At 42.3% G+C, this 22,806-nt stretch overlaps 1 protein-coding gene across 1 annotated transcript in view; it reads right to left on the bottom strand.

Annotated features, from left to right (window-relative positions):
- Positions 1-19,540, bottom strand: part of lrba (LPS responsive beige-like anchor protein) — a 175,977-nt gene extending 156,437 nt beyond the window's left edge. Inside the window, exon 1 of the mRNA XM_053417628.1 lies at positions 19,340-19,540. Within this exon, the coding sequence (XP_053273603.1) occupies positions 19,340-19,525 (186 nt within the window). The 5' untranslated portion in view covers positions 19,526-19,540. The remainder of the gene's footprint in view (positions 1-19,339) is intronic.
- Between the last annotated feature and the right edge of the window lie 3,266 nt (positions 19,541-22,806).

Here is a 22,806-nt window from a genome sequence, read left to right as displayed (position 1 = left end):
GAAAAACTCAAAAGTGCCATGAATTCCTCTTTAAATCCCCAGCAACACAAACCCAAGAGCTTCAAAACAGGCCTGATGTGCATCTCATTACCTTGTGTGTCCACTGCACTGCACACACTAAACAGATGATTAATCATGCATCAGATCCACTGCTGGCCAACTGGATTAAAGGTCATGGGAGAAACACGGGTCCCTGTCAGTCTATTTGTGTGTTTGTCTGTCTGTTGGTCTGTCAGTGCACTGGGCTGTTTACAGCTCCAGCCTCCGGACACTGGGAGAAGTCACCCAGAGCAGAAAACATCAAACAAGGAGCCATGTGAGGGAAACGAAGTCGGACAGTCAGACCGACTCAAACAGTGGATTTAAGGGTCTTTTGTTCCTGAAGGAGGATGTGGAATACTAATGGCAGCTGACACAGCCTGGCAGACACAGACCTGAGTTATAATTCAGTTTTACTTACAGAGAATATATACAGTGATACACTCAGAGTGATGTTAACCTCAACAGAAGATCTATAGAAAAGCCTTTTAATGCCAGATAAAAAAAAAAAAAAATGTTAACAGATAGCCCTTGGTAACCTTGTTTAGAAATAAGAAATAATATTTATTATTTATTTATATCCAACAGTCATGGCTACAGGCGCCAGACTGATATGGATTTTTTCTGGGGGGGGGGGGGTCGATGGAGAAACAAATAGAGTAAAAAATACATCTTATACTTATATATTGGCTGATACGAATTTATATATTTTCATTCAGAGCATGTATTTTGAAATAACATGTTTCAGCACAGATCTCCAGCGTTTCTGGGGGGGCAGTGAGGTAGAATGATATTACAAAGGAGTAATGTCCTTTGGGTGCGGAAATAAATTGTGTGAGCCATAAATGTCATAATTTGTCACTTGTTAATAGTTGTGATGACATTTTTACTATTGAACCCTGCCTAATAGAAAAAGATAAGGAAAATAACAATGCTGATGTCATATTAATAATGTGATAGACGCCGTCATGTGAAAGAACAAGGACTAAAATAAATAAAAGCGTGATAGTCTTACTCGGCCATTAGACGAGCTGTGTGTGGAAACAATATGATCTGGTCCAGGGAATGAAATCTGTCCCATTAAAATGACTGAGGTGGGATTAACACTGTGGGTGAGAGTGTTGAGTATAAGATATGAGGGGGGGGGGGGGGGGTATGCTGCTGCTGCAACATCCTTAAAGACAAAGGGATGAGCTGACGATAACACTGACACACACAGCTCACCTATTGTCCCTTTAACCTCATCTCATAGAAATCTTTTTATTCTATCATGTCCAGTATGATCATTAAAGTGTTCGTCTACTATCCATCACAGACTACACACGTCCCATTTCCTTTATCCGTCACCTCTATGCAGACTTGTTTTCAAAATGAATGCAAGGGTATCTTGTACTATTGTTCTAGTCAAGGGCCAAAATGTATTAAACAGTCATATTTAGCCATTATTCATGTGATAATAACCCTGTTTACTATCTTGGAACAATATGATCACTTAGTCTGGTATTTGTATCATTTAATCAATTGTCTACTCTATAAATGTAAATTGTTTTTAAATCAAGATGTCATAGAACCTGCATGACAAAGAAAAGGTTTCATATTGTAAAGTTTAACCATAAACCCTGTAATGCATAACTATAAATAGACAAATTTGACCCAAACACAACCAAATATAGGACTTAAAGTCAGAAAAGATTTACATAAATGCACATCTTTCCTGTGTTTTAATATCAGAAATGTGAATGTTCAGTCATTTTAACAAGCAGCGCTTTTCCAAAAACAATGTTCCAACCCATCTGGATAACTCACAGAACATATTTATAATACAGAAAGTAGCCAAGACAGCTCTTAATATTTCAATACTATGTATAACAATAAGACTTAACCTGTTTTTTTGGAGAGAAACCTGCGGCACAGATACAGAATTACAACTAAACAAACAATCGCATTAGTGGGTTGTAAAAAGGTTTTTGAGTTATGTAAAGAGCAAAAAATAAATCCACGGTAGACAATTTATATACTACAAAATGTTAAGCCAGTACAATTCAAAAGATACTTAAACAGAAAGGATTCAAATGAAGACAATACTTTCAGTGAAAATGTCCCGTAGCCACCTGTAGCGCAACAAGCCGGTGTTAAAGTACAACAGTTCTACTAACACATGCAGGCTGTTAATGCCCCACTGGCAACCTGTCTCCTTTCCTGTTTGTCACTCAGCAAGTCGCTGACAAATCCCACGGCCGTCTACAAAGTGAAGTGCACCAACTTCTGAGTGGAGGCCCCCTCGATTGCAGCAAGGTCTGCGAGTAATGGATGTCGGGTGCCACTTTACCACAGTAACAGTTGATTTATGAGTCTGACGGCGCACACGAGTCATCAATCCATCAGACAGTTGACCGAGGGGACCGAGAACAAATGTGGAGGAGACGGAGAGAGAGTGCCACACTGTAGTGACACACGCACCTGGCAGGCTGGCACACACGTGAAGATAATAAGATCCAGTTTGGACCTGATGTGGGACTTGTGTGGAACAGAGCTGCTATAATTGGGTGAACTGAAAAATCGATCAAGAGAAATCAATTAGCAACTTCTGGGCTTTTCTGAAAACTGTTTAAAAGACAAATATAGAGCTGTGAATTGTAAAAATCTGTGTGACAAAACAATAGTTTGTATTTCACCTTTTTTTTCCGCTGAGAGTTTTTGATTTAGTTTTTTGAGGTGAATGTTTAACCTGACAAGTGTCTTGGGGAAAATCTGAAGAGCCAAGAAATGGATGATTAATATGAGTTGAATCAGCAGGATTTTGTTCATTGGTGTATTTTACATAAGAAGTCAACTTTTGGATAGAAGTAAATGTCAAAGTAAAAGTCAAAAGTCAAATTTGCTCTTCACTGTCTCATGGCATTAAGAATTAAGTGCTAACCACCTTCACCAAAGGTAAAGTATAAGGCTGCTACTGCTTTAAAACTGCACAGCGGCTTGTTAACATAGTGGTGCTGGGTACAAAGTAGTAATACATGATCAGTAGCCCTAAAACAGATTGAATTATGCAGCTATTAATCAACAGTAATACTTGAACTCTATGTAGATTAAAAGTAAAACGCAATTTCCTATAACTGTGTTTGAATTTTCATTGTGTCTAATGATGCACGGCACGGTTTGCAAAATGTCATTTTCTTAAATTGTTCTTGTTAATCATCTACCTTGCTCTATTTTGGGAACAGGTGTGGAACGCTGCCAGCTCCGGCCTCGGCCGCAGCCAATGATAGCTCCGCCACTAAAGCCGCCATAAAGCCAGTGTCTTCATGGCAGCTAGACACCAGATCCCTGGCTGGGTAACCTAGCCGGGCTGCTCTCCCCTGAGGCCTGCCTGAATTAATCATGCCTGAGCAGCCAAGCAGCTACTGGGCCGTAACACAAAGCCCCAACACTCTCTATGGTCCCCACAGAGAACAGCATAGGACGATGGGGATAAATGGCACACCAGAGCTAAACATGCACTTCAGCTTACTTGATAGCTGGAGCAGGGATGACATTAGGATTCTTGGGAAAGGTCAGACTTAAAATCCAATGTCAACAATGTCTGGCATGACAAACTGAGCAAAACATGAAAAAGGAAGTGGAAAGAAAGTCAATTTAGAGCAAAAAGGGAAAGTGGAGAATGTGTAACCCTGAAAAAAAGTCTGTCCAAAACCGGTTTAATCTTATAATCTATAGATCTTGATGTCATTCACTGAGGACAAATAATTTAATTTCTTACTACCCCCAACAGTATATAACTTGTAGCGCCCTCTGCAGCCACAAGTGGTGATTAAAGGTCTCTGGGTCCGATCAACTGAGAGGTAGTCCCTCCCACTAAAAGACAAAACAACGGAACAATAGATATTCCTCATGATCACAATTGTTAAGCCAGTTAGCAAGAAGCTGAGAAAGAGTGATTTACTTAAAAAGCAGAGCAATTTAAAGTCTGAGCTGAACAACACAGGCGTCAGAATCATTAGATAGACATGTGAAGCAGAGAGATGAGGGAGAGCCACAAATTATGGCCATTTTGTACCAAAGGGTGAGTAAATTACTCAGCTGAAATGAATAGGCAGGAACACTGATGCTGTCAAGCCATGGCTGCTGGGTGTTGAGCCCATCTATCCATTGTGTGTCTGTGCGTGTGTGTGTGTGTGTGTGTGTGTGTGTGTGTGTGTGTGTGTGTGTGTGTGTGTGTGTGTGTGTGTGTGTGTGTGTGTGTGTGTGTGTATCCATGTTGATGTTCATATTTTCTTTTCTCCCTCTAATGAACCTGCAATTAATTCTGTGAGTAAAATCATTTGAGTCTGGAGTCATTTGCCTGAATGAGACGACAGCAGAGACAGACAATAGAAAAATGGCCGTGACAAATTTGTGCTCACGTCTTGCAAGTCTCCAGTTCTGTCGGACGACTTTCCTCGAAGATTGAATTGCTCTGGACAATCAACATACATGACGTACATCACGTGATACCATCCGACAGTTTGGATGTTTAAGCCGTGGGACAAGACTAAGGGAGGATTTGAAATATCTAATGTTTGATTGATTCCACTGTAGAGCTGGAGCTTCTCTGAAACACTGTGGTTTGTAATACGGCCTGGTTCAATTGGCCTGAGAGGAATTTGAATACCCTCTTGATTGTAATTACAACCCAGCTTGACCGTGGTTTCAAATCCCCTTTAATATAAATCAAGTCGGAAATAACAGTCCAACCAATGGGCTGCCTGAGTATCCCTGCTTTGAGCACACACCACTGGCCTAGTTCTTCAGCAGCTCTGTTAACTGCAGCTCTTAACAAGCCATCAAGTCAAACCAAAGCAGTTTAGCTTATTCATCCACGAGGGTCCGCAACACCCAGAACGAAACATCCATCGCAGCGAAACCAAAACATGACTCTTGATATGACAACATTTCATAATCCAGCGACTCTCCCCTGCTGATGAACCCTCACATTTCCAGTGAGATGTTGAAGTGGCCCCAGCAGATAGGTCGGTCAAGCAAATCATCTGTCAGTCCCCGGGGGGCTGGCAGTGATACGCTGGAATGAGCCTCCGATTGAGAAGGTGAAGGGACAGAGTGAAATATGAGGCACTTAACTTGAAGGGGCTTATACTGCATTCAGAAAAAGATTAGAACACTATAAAAAAAAAAAAATGCATCCATCTGTGATTACAGTGCTTTCATAGAACAAGTGGCACCAGCAATTAGAATGGAATATGCCAGATGCAATGCTGGGAATATGAGAGTGACCATTAAAGACATCCCATGAGCCCCTGCTGTATGTGCTCAAGTCTGCTTCATGGTGAGTATATTAACAAATCCTGTATTATCTCCTTTAAATATGACCTCACTTACCATTCATTAGGACAAGCTGAGGTAAACATGTGCACTGGTGTTGTCCATATAGGCTCATTGTCACACTGGCCAGGGCTTAATGGGACACTTCAATTGAACGGAATCGTTGTTAATGTTATTTGACACAAATGTGTTTTCTGGAATCTAGCGGTGCCCCAATTCAGGGTCCACATCCTTCAGGAGCTGTCCCAATTATTGAGCTCCTCCTATCACAGCCAAAAAATCCAACCTTTAGTCCCACGACAATAAAGGATCTGACAGGTGGATCTTTCTGAGGCCAACCTCCGGCCTTCACCATGTCCAGAATCTCTCACTAATCACTATATAGTCCATTATAAAGTGAGGTTGCCTGTGGCTTCTTACCAGCCTGCAAAGTCTCTTCTAAAAGATGTTTCTGCCATTTTTGAAAGGTCTTCCCTGTCCTATGATTGACTCGAATTTAGATATTGGCAACCCTGCCCCCTATTCCTGGTGGTACTTTGTACACTTCATGTGAAATCTAACTGCTACACAGGAAACAGATGAAACAAGTGAGTACAGAGAGAGGGCTGCGTTCATTTCCATACAGGTATTAAACGTCTACTGCCCATTCCTGCTTTCTACTGCTCTAACAAATCACCCAGTCCCTAAAATTCTATACATCTGTTACATAAACAAAAGAAATAAATAAGTAGGAATTACTACTGTTTTACTGCAGGGTGGTTATTGTGTTTTTATGTTCAAAAAATTCTGAAACCCCCCCCCCCCACTTCCGTGAGCCGGGCACTCTACATTTGTCGAAGAGGGAGTAGAAGGTAAAGTGGTGACAATTATTCATGCAGTGGTGGAAAACATAGGTTGAATGAACGCAGCTCATTGGAGCCTTTTTATCCGACTCCCTCACTTCATATACAAGTGTTTATTCCAAATCCACTTTATGAATATTTTATAAAGCCACCAAACAGTCCTTTTGTTTTGCGTTTGAGGGTTCTGTAAAATTGGGATGAATGTGATGATTATTACTCAGCTCTGATTTCTTAATTATCACTGGTTCTTACTCATTATTGTACATTTTCTCTGATCAGTGCCACTGTGCTGCCTCCCTTAAAATATCAGACAAAGACATGAAAGAGAGGTACAGCGGGGGGACAGAGATATTTAAATAGCTGTATTGCTAAGAATATCTTCAGAGGGATAACCTGCCAATCTCGGCTGGCAGTCGTTTTTTCCACTGCATTTATCATGAGAGTGCTTAGGCAGCAGTCTGATCAACACATAACTTCCTTTGTTGCTCCAGTCATTGGCCAGAAAACACAGGTTTGGAATAACATGCAGAGAAGACCGGGCCTGATTACAGCTGATAACATTAAATAGAATTCTTTCATGCAATCGCAAAATACATTTATCCTGCATTACGCCATCTGCTCTGTGTGAGGGGAGAAAGCAAGATCCAGAACCAGAAAAAGAAAAAGCAACTACAGAATTAGCACATGCAAGATATTTCAATCCAAAAGGGAGAGAAGGGATTTAGATTGCATAGATTATGACGCCATCCATCATTCTATAGCCATGCTGTTCTGTTCTGTCCTTCTGTTTCATTCGCTGACAGTGGAAGGTGATGTGAAATTCCAAATGTGTCAGAATGCCTGTTTAAGCTCCCTACCTATGATGCTGCCATCCTTCAAAACACAGCTTCGTATTTCTCATTAAATTCAAACTCACTGCCCTAAACAGGAGCAGGAATTAACCCAAGAGAAGGAAGAGGATTTAGTTTCCTAGCAGCAGTTTTCATCAGTGCACGTGTAAAACACATAAGCACATGCACTGGAACCTATCGTGCATTTACATAGTGTCTGAATAATCTGAACCAGGAAGTCACTGAAAATGTTGGTAGACAAGTCGCTGACATAAACCATATTAACAAAACTTTTTTTAAGTTAAATTTAAAATCATCTGCCCAACTGAATCTTCTTATTTGGGCTTTGTTATTATGCAAATATAGAAAAAAATATGTCAAAGTGTTGTTTAAACACATGATTTTGAGATGATTTTGTTTATAATATCCATGTTTTCTCCATATTCCAACTCAAAGTCAGATCAACGACCTCACTGCTCAGGGAAATGGGAACTTACAAGGACGCGTTAATGCACGAACCAATGCAAGAGGCTGCTCTTGACCTTTTTTCACATGACGCCATTAAGTCGTTACAGACCCAACATATATGAAGGAGAATTCTTTAACACAGGCGCTGCCTATCTGGCCATCTAGCTTCAGCTGCAGGGTGGATGCTATTGTCAACAGAAGGAAAAGGCTTGTCAGGAAACAGTCCTCATTAGACATCACAGTCCAGGCCGCAGGGCAATCTTTGGGTTTTTCTAGAAACACTCTGACTGCTTCTTGAATGAAATGTTGAAAATTACAACAATACTCAAATATTCACAGCATGGTTCCCTGCTTGAGAAAATCTTTATGTGGTGTCTGTGTGGAATAGGTTATTCGGTATTAACGAAGTTCCTGCTGAAGAATACGTTTCCTCTCTGCAGACAGGGTTTGAGACAAAGATGTGATCAGGACTGAAGTAAACAAAGAACTTTGTCGTTTGATATCGCAACGCCGCTGATTTTAGTTTGCATAGTGGCAGAAAATAGGAAGGTTGGCTCGGGTGCAACTTGTTAAAAATAGCAGCCGGAGCAGGGAGGTGAAGAAGGAAAGAGATAAACATTAGTGAGGAAATCCAGCCTGAAGAACGGAGGAGTGAAATGAGAATTACAACATGAAAGAGCCTTGTTTAGTCCTTTCACTTAAAAACATAGACAGCAAAGTGTTTAATGTAAACAAACAGTTTACTCACAATCAAATACTTGGGACAAAATTGATGGTTTGCTTCCTTAATAATATTAAAGAATATTTCTATCCCTTCCTTCTTTTACTAAAAACAAGGTAAATTAAATAATCAGAGTCATATGTAAAGATTTTAACCTTTTGTAAACATGAATTCAGTCCTTTGTTTATACACATGATGAATTTGGATAAACCTCTTGCCAAGACAGTTGCATCAATACAAACTGCCTTGCTATTAAAAACAGATACACTATTAAACATTGGTTTTAATCCAATATTTAACTGAAACAAGAAAATCCAAATATAGGAGTAAAATCCCCAATCTGAACTGGTTTAAAAAGACCAGGCTTTTTCTCAATGATGTTTAAAGCTGAAGTGGGAAACCCAACCTGAACACTTCCACAAACATTATAAAAAATGTAAAGCTTTAGGGAAAAGGTGACTACCATCTGTTTACTAATAGTAACTTCTGTCAGCCATCAGCTACTTAACAAATTGAATATTAAACAACATTTTCCTGGATCTGTTTGGCTTCACGCCTCAGCCAAACAAAGCTCCTTGGGAAAACCTTGAGTGTAGAATCAGGAAATAATCTGCAGTTGTATCCCAACACGGTTGTTCCACTCCAACCTGCTTCCTGTAGTTTGGACTTCCTGTTTTTTCCTAAAAATAAAACTGCCAATGACCACAATGCAAACGCCGGTACTCCATACAAATGAACCTGTTTAAGCATACAAGAGGTATTTGGTATTTAGTATTTACTGAATGCACACAACTAAATGATATAAAGTTATTTGTTTGGGATACAGATGCAAATACTTCTTTTAAAAAGAAGCAAGGCACAAAGTGACAGCCATCATATTGAATGGTTTAACAGTTGCCCCTGGGAAACCACAACCAACTGTTGAACCTTGATGACTTGAGCGTAATTCAATGAACAGTCTCTGATGTAAGATGCCAAACCAATAACCACAGCATCAACCATCACAACCTTTTCACATTTACTTCCATGGGTTGTGACCAGATGCTGCCTGGTCTGATTGTCCTCTACAGGTCTGATGGCACGGCCTCATGTCTCGTCACTCAGGTTTATGGGTTACTGCATCATTCATGTGACATCTCGAAAAAAGGCCTCCTGGATACACGTTTGACATCCAGAGAGAGAAAGTCACATCCTGAGTATAAGGATGCAAAGATGGTTTTTACTCTTTACTTTATCTTTCATATACTGCAGTTTTAATCATTATTAAGTTTAGTAAGCTCAGACAGTTATCATACATCTTTTTCTTAAAGTGCTGAAGAGGGAGAGAGTGATCTGCTTGTAGTTCTTATCTGTAGTTCTGGCAGTGATGATATCTGGGTGAGGATTTCATTGCCTTAAGTGTTTGCCCTTCTAGCCACACACTTTAATTTTCGTTTCACCAAGTTTTTATGCACCCTCCTCCTTCTGAAGTACTGCTATCAAACCATGACATCCTTTATCTAAGGGGGGGGGGGGCTACTGCTGCAACTTAAATTGACTAAACCGAGGCGTCATCTTTTTCAAAAAAACATCTGGTAACAAAAGCTCTCCAAGCTGTCGAGACAAAAGCTGAATTTTCTTTCAGCCGTAAACATTTTGTTACGATTGATTGTGCAGCTTTTGTTTTTAGGCCTCATCTCTCATCTCTCACACCAGACAATGACAACAGATCAGTGGCTGATGAAGAGTGGGAGAAAGCAGGTCAAGGGGAGAGGAAGCATCCAGGGGTCGGCGGTCAGGTTCGGCCAAGGGCCAGTTCTCCCAGCTCTGCTCACTAGAGGCCCAGCACAGATTCACAAATACTAAAAATGACACCGGCCTCCGTGTATTGCATGATCATGTGTTTGCATATTATTTATATTTATTTGGTAATAAAATAAACGTTATAAGGAGTTTGACTATTGTTTTAATTGTTCTTGCCAAGGGTTAAGTGCAGCTGTTCGTTTGTGGAGTATCTAGTGCACGCTCCTTAATTTCCAGTGTGAGCAGAAACTTTACGCCATCTGGTCTTACATGCACACAAGCATTAGATTTATCACTGAAAGCCAGAATACAGTACAAGCATGAAATCTCAGTGCAGTTTCCCCTCAGCAGAAACCACACAGACATATATCGGAGTTTCATGGACACAACAATGTTGACAAATTGAATAACTAAACAATTAAAGGCGAGAGGAGAGCAGATGATCTCTTGTGGAGAGTAGAATAGTGCAGTCTATCCCATGACTAACACAGAGGAACATGCCACAGGCTGCGCTGCAACCAAAGCATTTGCTTACGAGCAGCGAGAGAAAAAAAAAAAAACTAAATGGTCTCCATTGTGCCAGTGTTCTGTAACAGGCCGGCTCCACAAAGGTTGATCTGTCTGAAGTGAAACATGGCTGGATTTCGTCACCACGATCTATTAAATCATAGAAAGAAGAGCATGGCACGGTGTGGAGAGAAGAGTGGGCAAAGAAGACATCTTCATGACTAAAGAACAAACCAAAGAGGGACTCGTAGCAAAACACTGAATCATCTTTGACCTCATTGTGCCCTCAGTGCTGCCCGGGGACCACAGGGAGTGAACAGCATGCTTCTGACTGCGTGTTAGCCGGCTGCGTTGGCTCACGTCATGTCAAATACCAACTGTAAATGCTGGTTGAACACGTAACAGCATTTAATATATGCGAGCAAAGGGTCGAGTGTAGTCGAGAAAGTTCTGACAAGTAACTGGTCGGGACAGAAGGTCAAACTGTCTCCTGCTGCTTCTTCACAAGTGAAAGAGAACACGTCCTGACACTTTCTGGAGATGTCTTAAAACAGCTCTATAGACAAACAGTGATTACAGCAATATAACGTGGTTTCCTTTCTTATGTGTTCAAGATATTAAGACTTTCAATTAATCTGCCAACAATAACACTAAGGAGGGACAACAGCTTACGACTTCGACACGGTAATTCTCATACAAAAGGAGGAACATTTATTATTATGTTTTAATATTCACACATTTTGTGAGGATTTAACATTGAAACTTGGCCAGCAGGCAGGCAGCATTAGCATATCATTATACCCCCCGCTGTGAGGAGAAGATTGTGTGCCAGGAGGTTAATACCGCTTTCTGTTTAGCCAAAAGCTCGGCTATAGTGTTCCAGCATGTCAACAGTGTTAACATGACGTGTGTGTGTGTGTGTGTTTGCACTGCATTTTCAGCTGATTATCAACGGTGCAACTTACTTATCCACTGGATGTGCGTGAAGGTGAAATCAACAATGACAATGAGATTCATAGCCAAGAGCAAAGGTAAATGTACAGGAGCCTGGTGTAGTGCTGCGTTTGGTCGAGAGTACGACAAAGATATGTCTTGGTAGAGCAACAACCAACAAAATTATCACAGATTCAGAGATTCACCTCAAAATCTTGTACCTGGTTTAAACCCAAATGAGAGGGTATAAATGGTATTTAATCACCGGTAAACTTAATGAAATAGGCGATTGACTCCTTTCTAATTGCCAGTAGAGGAGGTTCTCTTTTCCACCCCCTGAGAGTCATGTTCAAAAATTTGAGAGAACCCAAGAAGCTCTCCCACCTCACCGTCGTGTCAGTATTTCACCAAGATAAAAAAAAAAAAAACGGAAGTACACAAATGTTCATGGCCATTTACTCTCCAACCTGCAGAGGTTCAATGTACGTCATAACCTTGCTCTGGAAAAAGGTGCCGCGTCAGCATCTGAACTGCCAAAATAAGGAAGAAGATATGGCCTCCACCTGGGTGTCGTGTTTCTGTCACTGCCCATTAAAACCTGACTCATCTGACCCGGGAGGTGAATGCTGATTGTATCCATGGGTTTTTCTGGAAAGGAGCTTTATATAAACACAGTCATCCGATCAGTACACAGCAGGTGAAAAATAAAAAGGCCAAATGCAAAACCAGTAACGACCACAAAAAAAGCTCTATAGCAAGACAAAAGCTCTGCTCACTAAACATTGAAAAAAGAAAGAAAAATATCAGTCTGTGAGATGTCTGCCTAGATTTTTAAATAAAGAAATGTTTTTTTCATTTGGGTGAACTGGTTCCAGCCACCCTCTTAATGGTTTAGTATTAGTCCACCATTGAAAAAGGCACGAAAGTGCAGTTTCTCGTCGCCCCTGCGGCCGACTCAGCGTTTCAGTTTAAAGATCGCATTGTTGTTCTTTGAGAGCCTCCACCAACCCTTCCTGTTCCCAGTTTCCTCCATCATAACCAGTGGCGTTCTGTTTGCATGCATGTGTGAGCTGGCACTGTTTATAGAAGACACAATAAGGAAGGAGAGATGGAGGCCGAGTGGTAGATCTCATTATGGCCCTTGCTTCCTGAAACAACACTGCAGCGGGGTGCAGAGGAAAAAATGTGGAACAGGTTAATCTTTCACTAAACTGTCAGCTATTAAACCAAGAAGGCAAGAAGCAAACTGGAAGTGGAGTGGATTCTGTGGAGAGACACAATACTACCCAGATACACAGCCACAGATATAAAAACACAAAAAAAACATATAGGTTACTGGGTTTTTTTCTGCCAACTGTTTGTCCCATGGGAAAAACTGGGATTTTTAAACCGGCTTGAAAGTAAATATGACTTTTTCTACTGTGTGTTCTATAGACACATCTGGTGGAAAATATATTCTATTGCAAAGCAATAAGTCGACAAATAAACAGAAAAAACAAATTGAGATAACTGGTTTTTCTGTAGTGGGTGCAACAATTTTGTGACATGGTAAAAAAAAGCCTCCAGCAACTGAGTGCACATCCATATGTCTTATTAGAATTTAGAAGTGTTTAAGCACTAACTTGCCAAATAGTTTTTACACTCACAAAATGAATATTCTGTGATAATGACTGTTTGAAATGTTGACTTTTTTCTTGAAGTATGTAAACTTCCTCCTCAGAGATATATTTCAGTTTGCTTTAAAGCCCCAAAATACATTTAACACAAGTTCATTAGCCCTGTGTAACACATCATAGGATCTTAAATGACACGTCGTTCAAACATTGATGAATCCGAAGGCCATCTGCCTGTTTTGTCAGCACACAGCAGGTGATGAGGAGGCACGATGGGTAATTTATCTGCTCTGCTTCGGGGCGAAATAGTGACACACTAGGCAAGTAAACAGAAAACTGAGGTGTCAGTTAATGTAGAACCAGTTACGGCTTATCAACAGTGCTGGACGGTCACACCTGTGTGCTCAAGATGCTCATTGTGTTGATTTCACCACAACAACTGGAGACAAAATGGGGAAAAGGCCACAAAAATACCTTCTTTTCTTTACGGGAAATGACAAAAAAAAGACACAACAAGCAACGACGACAGGAAACCTGCTTCCCCATCTCAGGACCATCAACAGGGTTGCTTATAGAGACAACACGCCTTGTGTGCTTCACGCCGCTTTTAGCCACAGTGGAGAAAAGGTAAAAGGTGTGACGTGCAGTGGGGCTGATGCGACAGATAACAGAGCGAGGAGCAGATACAGGGTTTCATTCATGTGTCAGATTAGAGGGCTCTTTGTTACTGGCAGAGCGGACCAGGATCGCCCTCGCTCCCCTGGCACTCGTGTTAAGATTGGAAACAGCTGAAGGGAGAGTTTGTGCGTTTGCTGCATTACTGTCGACAACAAGTGCACATTGGGGCTGGGCTTTACAACAAGCTGCCATCTTGATCCTATGAGTAATAGTTTCAATGCCACTGCAGTGGAAACTAGTTTAATAGGCCAAATTTTCAACGGCTACATTTAAATCAATCGAAGCTCAAGAGTATGCTAGAAAGTATTTACAACTTTATTATAAATACAGCCAAATATATAGAACTTGTTATTATTACTAAAAATAATACTTATTATATGACAAAAGATGAATCTGAAAGACTCAATTGATAACTTTGGCTTTAAAAAGGTTAGTTCAATGAAAACACAAAAATTAGTGTTTCGGGGAATTGTGATTTTAAAGGTCTTTGATTAAAGCAAAAATGTCTTGAGTAGATGTTTTTCACATCATCAGTTACCTCAGTGTTTACAAGTTATCTCACAAATAACAGGTGCCAGCCTTAGCTCCTTGTTAGTCACTGAAAAATCAGCCGAAATCTCCCAATACCAAAAGTAAAGCAGCAACTAAACATTGCATGGTTCCTTTGTGCAGTGGTGAGTAAATAACCGGTGAAGACGCAGTTTAGAACAAATAATTTCACTCGTGACAGCCTGTCTCACCGGAGGATCCTCAGTGTCAACATCAGAACAACGGAGGATAAAGTGGGCTACAACACAAAAATCAAACAGATGCTGTGAATGTTCCGACACCTCGAAATAACACTGAACAAACAGTGCTTTTGACACAAATAGAATTACACAGAGCACACGACAAGGTGTATTCATTTTTTCTAAATCCACATAACGTGGAACATTTAAAGTGTGTATGAATTGAGCCACATAAAGGTACTTTGGTGATCCCATATCAAAACCTAGACTAGAACAATGCAGGACGTAGCACAGCATGAAGGAAAAGACACTTGAAGACGGAAGGAGACAAGTTACAGTCCCAGAGACACGGTGCCAATTCACTGGGTCGAGAAACATTTTGTGTTACGCATAATGACATCGTTATCTTGATGTGAAATGACCTCTTGATTTTGGACGTATCCTGCAGCCCCTACTTTGTAGTATAAACTAAATGGTAAACTAAATGTAGGGAAAACATTGTGTCATCGCTAAAACCAGAGACCGTTCTCTTGGTCAATGGTTTACAGAGCACTGTGTTAAAAAGCAGCTCTGCTCTGTGCAGCCGAGGACTCCAAATTAAAGCCCATATTTAATTTGAGAGGATCAACGGCGGCTCAAACGATAAAATGGAAGCCAGATATTATCAGGCCCCGTCGGCGCTTTCACAGAAACACTGGTATCAGAATAGATTGAGCAAACAGGTCATGCTGCATCAGATTTTTTATTGTTTTATAAGGCGATTTACTGCATTGCAAGTTGACACAGAAATAGATCTGGGCTGGGCAGATGAAGGTGGTGCATCTGTTAAGAGTGAGGAGACATTCATTCTTACATATATTCATTACAGATATACACAATTATCATAAAGGTCTTAACGCCATGACCTCTGCACTCTGGGATCATGTTCTTATAGTCATTGTGCCCTCTGAGGTGTCCTAAAACTGGATCATAGGCTTTAAAGAGGGAAATCTTTGCTTTTTTCTTTCACATCTGTTTAGCCTATACAAGTTCATGTTCTGGATCAAATCTGCAAATTCTCATTGCCCTGCTTGCACTTTTTTCAAAACTGTCTGCCAACCGCTCTCTGTGGACTGACGCTGACAGATAAATCCGTGGTTAGTGTTTGTTCCCGACAACACACCTGAGAATCGAAACCCAACTTTGCAGCTCCTTGCAGCTTTCATCATTTGTTTCTGTTGAGAGACCAAGAAGATCCAACCTGCCGCTTCCTGTGTCACTGTGGGCAGCCGCTTTCAGCACAGTGCACACACACCCACAGCACACACACACGTGCCTTACAAGATCGAGTAAAGTAACGACTGGTTGAAAAAAAGTCAAATATTTACAGAGCTCAAAAGACTTAAGAGCTGACACACCACACTACGGCCCAGGGACCATTGGACAGGGCATCTGACAGGAAGCCAGAAATAGGCGTCCAATTGTGGCTCTGGTTACTTTTGTTCAGCCGTCTCTCTCTGTGAGGTGCAGGACACACACTGTCTAATCAGCTGTAGTGATCCTGTGGGCTGCCTCGTGTTTTATCTCAATGGTTGTGGGGGTTATTTTGAATCCGCAGACTAAACAATGAAAGTGACAGAAAGCAGCAGAGGTGTGAAGCAGGATGTTTATTCTCAGCAGAATCAAGTTATCCCTTGTGTAAAAGATAGTTTACACTGTTTTAATAGCAAACGGGTCAGAAGGCAAGTTTGATCATTCTTCACAGTTCCCAGATAAATTTGATTATATAAATAAGTTATTATAGTTTATACATTTAGTTACATAAATGTGTATCAAATTGTGAAATAGAAAGCACTGCTTGCTTTGTGAGATCATGCATGGTTCCCGGACGCTGCACAACTGAACCCATTGCATAAAAGTCACATAACTTTCAGTGATTGAAAATTAAATATACAGCAGTTTTTATTGTTTTTACCTTTATTTTTCTAGTACATTTATTTTTCTTGACACATTACTGCTTGTATGTGTTCAAGCTTCCATTTGATTTTCTTGCTTTGCTGCCAAAACACTACACTAAACTCAATGTAATGTATTGCTTCCAGTCCAATGAGTGTTTTAAACAGACTGTCTTTGTCAATCGAGACAGGTAAGACCTGACAAGCCGTGACGAGACAACTAATGTTCCTCAGCAGGTGAATATGAGACTGTCTCTAACTACAGTTCATGTGATCGCGTTTCCTGGACACCAGTTTAAATAAAGTTATTTTAAAGAGGACAACAAAAATAGTTTGATCTACTTATCTGGGTCACTTTACTTTCATTTTCATCTGACACACAAATACTGGCTAAATGTTGACACAGAGGAAAACCAACAGCATAACATAAGGTACAACTCCAGTGACTACAGACATGAGATACACTCTTCCTCCCCGTTTAGTAATGTCCTGACTCCATGCAGAAACAGAGCCCCCATAATGAGTTCCTTTCTTCAAAAAAAGCAAATCCTGGTGTTTATAATCCGAGCACATGTGACACAAATCACAACAAACACTATTTTAAGCCACGCAATCCATTTTTTAGGTTATTGTCTTGAGAAAACGATGTTGCATTTAACCAAAAGCAGTGCAGGAGTCGTGCAGTGAGCCTGTTACAAGATGGGCAGCGTGAGACGATGTGAGCACAGCGTGGTGAGTCTAATGAAATGCACAGTGTCGTCTCTAAAAGCTCTGAAACGATGCTGACCAAGCTAAACATGGGGTCCCAGGGACCCACGCGGAGCTGCTCTCTGATATTTCTGTCCAAACATATGCTTGGTTGTCTCTCCAGCTCATTTGGTGAAATATTTATGACTTTTTTTCCAGACCAGAGAAAACACAACAAAACATGCACTAATTGGTGGCCTCCTTTAGTCTGATTTGGAAAGAGAAAACAATATTTCCTTGTAATAATCCTTTTTTTCACTGTACTTTCCTTGTTCGTATTTGCAGGTTTTTTCCTTCTCTCATCAGTAATAACTGACACACAGAACTGGTTCGCAACACAATTATTCCAACCAACATTTACCTCTAATTAAAATTAAGGATTGTTATAAGGCATTATACCAATATTAATTTCTTTTCGAAACCAATATCAACCTCTATATATTAAAATTACAATTGGCAATGATTCAGGGTTCTTTATCTGACATACATAATGTTGTTTGTTGTATTAAGAAACATGTATTTCCTCACAGAATGAACCTGTCTGTGCCTGTTTGATGATTAACTCTCTGTGGATATTAATATTAGTCAAGAGCAGACACTCTATGCAGGACTCACCACGGGCCACGTGCAAAGTGACCTTGAAACACCGGTTTGAGTCAGATTTTTAAATATTGTATTACTTAAATGTTTGATAGGTAGACCTAATCGGACCAGACCCCATCCATTGCATACTGGGATATCGTATTATAAGAATTGTCATAAAATCCAGGACTTCTGTATTTGAGTTAATGATTTCATGAATACATTGGATTTTGTGAGCTCACCTTCCCTGTTGTAAATAGTTTCAGCAGCGTGTGAACTTCTGTACTTTCTTATTAATCAGTAAAAAATGTGATCATAAAACCTCATATTTGACCGCTTGTATAAGAACATTAATTGAATTAATCATTCAGCAGCTACAATGACTAGAAGGTTATCACACGAGCTGGATAACAGAATAACTTTGTGTGTGGTGGTGCTAAAACTTTGTGACATGAGGGGAAGTGTCCACTACAGTTCACTCGCCTCCGCTGTGGGGGCTGGTGTCATGACTGAGGACACGGAGGATGAGTCTCCCTCACTGGAAACCACTCCGCTCATTGTGTTGCCACAGTGACAAAGCAGTTCCGCAGGTTTCACCTTCACCTCTCCTCCCTCCTTCACCTCTCCTCCCTCCTTCAACTCTCCTCCCTCCTTCACCTCTCCTCCCTCTCTCTCTCTCTCTCCTACCCAGCCGAGCACGCTCTCCTTCACGCTACACTTCCTGGTTACGGGGAGCTTCATTCATTCACATGCAGGTGCAGCAGAATCATGTCATTACTCCAGCAACCGAAGGAGCAATCGGGGCTGCAGACAGGAGGAGAGCGCAGGGTGAGGAGTTTAAGGGTGAGCAACAGGTAGTCGACAGATAAGGCACGAACACACACACACACACACACACACACACACACACACACACACACACAGTGACTGACCTGGATATGTCACAAAAAGCAACCAACTGTGCCACAGCTTCTGTGCCATGATGATCCTGACACTAGTCATCGTGTCTGATTCAGTTAAACACTAAGCAACAGCACGTGTTAACAACACGCTACACACAGTATGACAATTAGAATAAGAAATAAAGAGAAACGGTGAGACATAATATTTAAGTGTTAATAAAGGCAACAGAGAAGACTTCTGAGGAACTAGCCGTGCAACTAACCTTTTAATTTTCTATTTTTCAGAACTTGTCACTTACCAACAATAAATATGACATAAAAATGTTTTCATCTAAGTACACAAATTTCCAGATATACTCAATGTGGATTTGTTCACAGTAATAGAAGTAACAGTGAACCAGTAATGAGTCGAACCTGCACTTTACAAAATGAGAAATTGTGCACGAGTTTTAGATGTTTAATTGGGCCCCCTGAGTAAATTGTGGCCCCCCGATTCAGAGAAATCCTAGATCCGCCAGTGAAATATTATAACCCAGGGTAATAAGTGTTTATGGGTCATAGCACTGCTCCCATCATATACTCACAGGTAGATGATTGTTAAATATAAACCGGTGCTAAAGTAAAGTGCAACTTCAGAGAATAACAATGTCAGACCCGCATGTTCCTCCACAGTCCCATCTATCTCAGGCCTACTCTGAGCTCCCATAATCAGCTTACCAGGTTGAACACGGTCTCCACGATGTCCCGGTTGGAAACTTCCCCAACTTCCACCAGGCCGGCGAGCACGGCGAATTTCATCCTGATCCCCCGGATGGGCACCGCGGGGTTGAGCTGCCCGGCGCCCGGTCTCCCGTCATTGCCATCCCCCGGCTGAGCAGCGCCCGCCGCCTCCTCGCTAGCCATGGCTACGGAAGGAAGGACGGACGGGACAGGTGGTGTTCACAGGTGAGGCACCTGTTCACCTCCCCCGGCGGTGGTGGCGGTGCAGCCGGCGTCGGGAGGAGAGGAAAAAGCGGCGGGTTTATGTCCCCTTCAGATGGGTGGTTGACGGTCCGCGGGCTCGCAGGCTCAACGCTGCCCTCCCCATCCAAAACCACGGGGGGAATGGACCTGGAGAGCGGGCGAGGAAGAAGCGCTGGTCGGGTTTTTGTTGGTGTGTGATCAGCGGCTCCTCTCCGCGGCGCACAGCTCCTCTCCCCGCTGCGTAACTCGATAGCAGGCGGGTGGATTAATGCCGCTGAAAGACGGAGTGGAAGAGCGGGGCAGGTAGGAGGGAGGGAGGGGAGGCAGGTGAGCCGGAGCTCGGTCACTCGGCGGAAGGGGGAGTTAAACGTGTCCGTGTGGAAGTTGCTTTTTGTCCGCGCACAGTTGACAGGTAGCGGCGCTGCGCGAAGAAAACTCACCAACTGGAGAGGAGAGTCCAAAAAAAAGGGGGAAGGAGGCGAGTCCCAGGCAGCAAGCTCCCGGGAGAAGTCGATTGAGGACAGGGGTGTGTGCTCGGTCCCTCCCCGGCGAGCTCCGCACACTTCGGTGAAATGTCAGCGATGACCCAGCGGCGCCGCGTTCTCTTCCTGATTCACCCCCGGCAGCTTCAGCTCGCCACCGCCATGACAGTGTAGCCGTTCAGCCAGCGGAGCATGCGCAGTGCGGAGCTCGGGCTGCTCCAGCTCGAGGGCAGGTGAGACGTTCAGGTGCACGACGCGCACGCACGCACACACACACGCACACACATGCATACACACGTACACATATGCATACTCGCGCACGTATAGATCCAATCATGTAGACACACCAGAGCCGGACTGACCCGTTTCAATGCCCCTGGGGCAGAACATGTGCTCATGGGCCCCTGGTTCTTCTTGGCATTAATCTTGGATTGATATGCAGATGCTAATTGTTGCTGCTAGTTGGTTCATCATTCATTTTAAGTGTGTGTGGGGGGGGGGGCTTTCACCACCAAACTCTGGCTTGTCCAATGAAGGCCCAAAATAAATATATATTAAAAAATAAGCTTTAGGGCTGCGGCTAACGAGACTAGAGGATAATCGAATCCCCCCCTTCGGACAATCGCAAAGGGCGTTCCTGACTGGGGATCACCTGACGCTGATTATCTGCCCAACTAATCCTGAAGTGTGGGGGGGGGTTTCAAAGTAATCTTAATGCTACGGATTGAGTGGGAATCTTCCCGATCTTGATAATCAGCAGGGAGCTGTCCGGCAAGGGTCACCAACAGGATGTGACGTACCTCTACATTTACAACTCACCTCCAGCCCCTGTTTCAAAATGTATAGTTGTATTTTTTCCGCTTTAAAACATAACACAAGACGTCGGTCCTCCTCCATGTTTGTCTTTCAGCTGAAGTAAGAAGACACTCCAGTTCAGAGGGTGGTGGTAATGTGCCTAAGTTGTTTGCCAACCGCCATAAACAAACTGAAGAAGAAGGAGGGGATGACGTTGTCGGAGGTTCTGGCCAAACGTCCAGTGTGTGTGTGTGTGTTCTGAAGATTATAAGATTAAAAATTGGTTAAACCTGTCATTATGTCTGTGGTCTCCTACGTTGTTAAAATCAGTAAAAGAGTTGAAAACCCTCTGGTGTGCAGCGGCCTTTAGAGATGAGAGCGTCGATGCTGGACTCGTGTTGACGGAGCTGTGTTCAGACCTGACAAAACCTTTACTCCTCACACACTCCCATCTCATAAGCCGGTTTCAGACATGACCTCAGGAGGAACTCCAGGCAGAGAAGTCCGGGGGCTCTAACTCGAAGGATCTCCAGTGCTCAGGGACTGTCTGAAAGCAGGTTTACAGTTACACGTTCAGTGAAAACAAAGATAACATATACACCGGCCATTTTCTCTGCACAGTCACATATATGCAAATGCAAAGTAAATATTGCGGTTAAAGTTGAAAGTTGAAAGTTGAGGCCATGCTGCGGATTTGCTTTGTCACAGGAAGACTGACAGACAGAGAGTTGACTTGCAGTCAGGTGCACAAGATAAAAGTCAACAAAACCGTACAAAAATAACAACAATACGTACTTGAATACAAAAAGTACAGATATGTTCCTAAGATGTCAACTACAACATTTCAAACAAAGCACAACCGCACAATATTGGTCAAAAAAAATTACTATAATTATTATGCTAACATTACATGTGCAAATTATAGGGTTATAGCAGACTGCTCTAACTCCCCTGGCCTGAAGGAAGGGTTTCAAACTCACGGTGCAGGGGCTGATCTGAGCAGTCACATACAGAGCTGACCTGGTTCTGAAGGACGTGTCGCTCACAGATAACCATCAGGAAGCTCTGAATGCCCATCACCTTGTCAAGCACCTTCACAGTTTGTCTCCGCTGGTCTTTGTCCTTCTTGTTGCTGTAGTTAAGAAACTGAACCTGGTGGTTATTTGACCTCCCATGATACATGGCTGTAAACTGTTTGGCAGAACAATAAACCCTGAACCCATTTTGAACCCTTACTTTACAGATGTTATATGACTTTATATAAATGAATAAGAAAACTCGAAATCATGCCACAGATTAGATCAAATGCACAAATGCCATAAATAATAAAACAAACCTACAGTATAAACCCCCACAGGGACACATGTATTGTGATGTTGAACATTGCTTTGCGCTGCGACAACCCACAGAGCGGGGAGGGGGGGGGGGGGGGGGGGTTGACATGTTGAACTTAGTTTTTTCTGAAGCACAACAGCACATTGACAGACATCATGCAGCCGAGGGAATGAAAACCAAACATTAAAGCAAAGTGACAGCTCTGCACCGCTTGCCTTTTCAAATCATCTCCAATAACCCGTGACGTGAGTGAAAGCTGAGTGGAGGACGGGCACAGGTCGTCCCATGTCGGATATCACATTAGTGGGAGAATCACAATCAAATACAAACAGAAAGTGATGACGCAATGGATACAGTTTTCTAATAACGCCTGTGTGTTATTTGTCTCGTCCTTTTTTATCTGCTCACACAGGTGACTTCATATTTGTTCCTGCAAGGACGGCTCCAGCAGCTATGAGTGTTGTTGTCCCACAGGCAGCTGGCGTCACCGTTGCCACTGACCTCGCAGTAAACTGTAGCCGAGGCCTTGGGGAGCCCGGGAGTCATGGAAGCCGGCAGCACCACCCCAGAGACGCAGGGGCCCCCGTCTCTGATGTAATGACCTGAAAA

The sequence above is a fragment of the Pleuronectes platessa genome, chromosome 3, assembly GCF_947347685.1.
Source record: "Pleuronectes platessa chromosome 3, fPlePla1.1, whole genome shotgun sequence".
NCBI classification, from domain to species: Eukaryota; Metazoa; Chordata; class Actinopteri; order Pleuronectiformes; family Pleuronectidae; genus Pleuronectes; species Pleuronectes platessa.
This window is presented reverse-complemented; position numbering and strand designations above follow the sequence as displayed.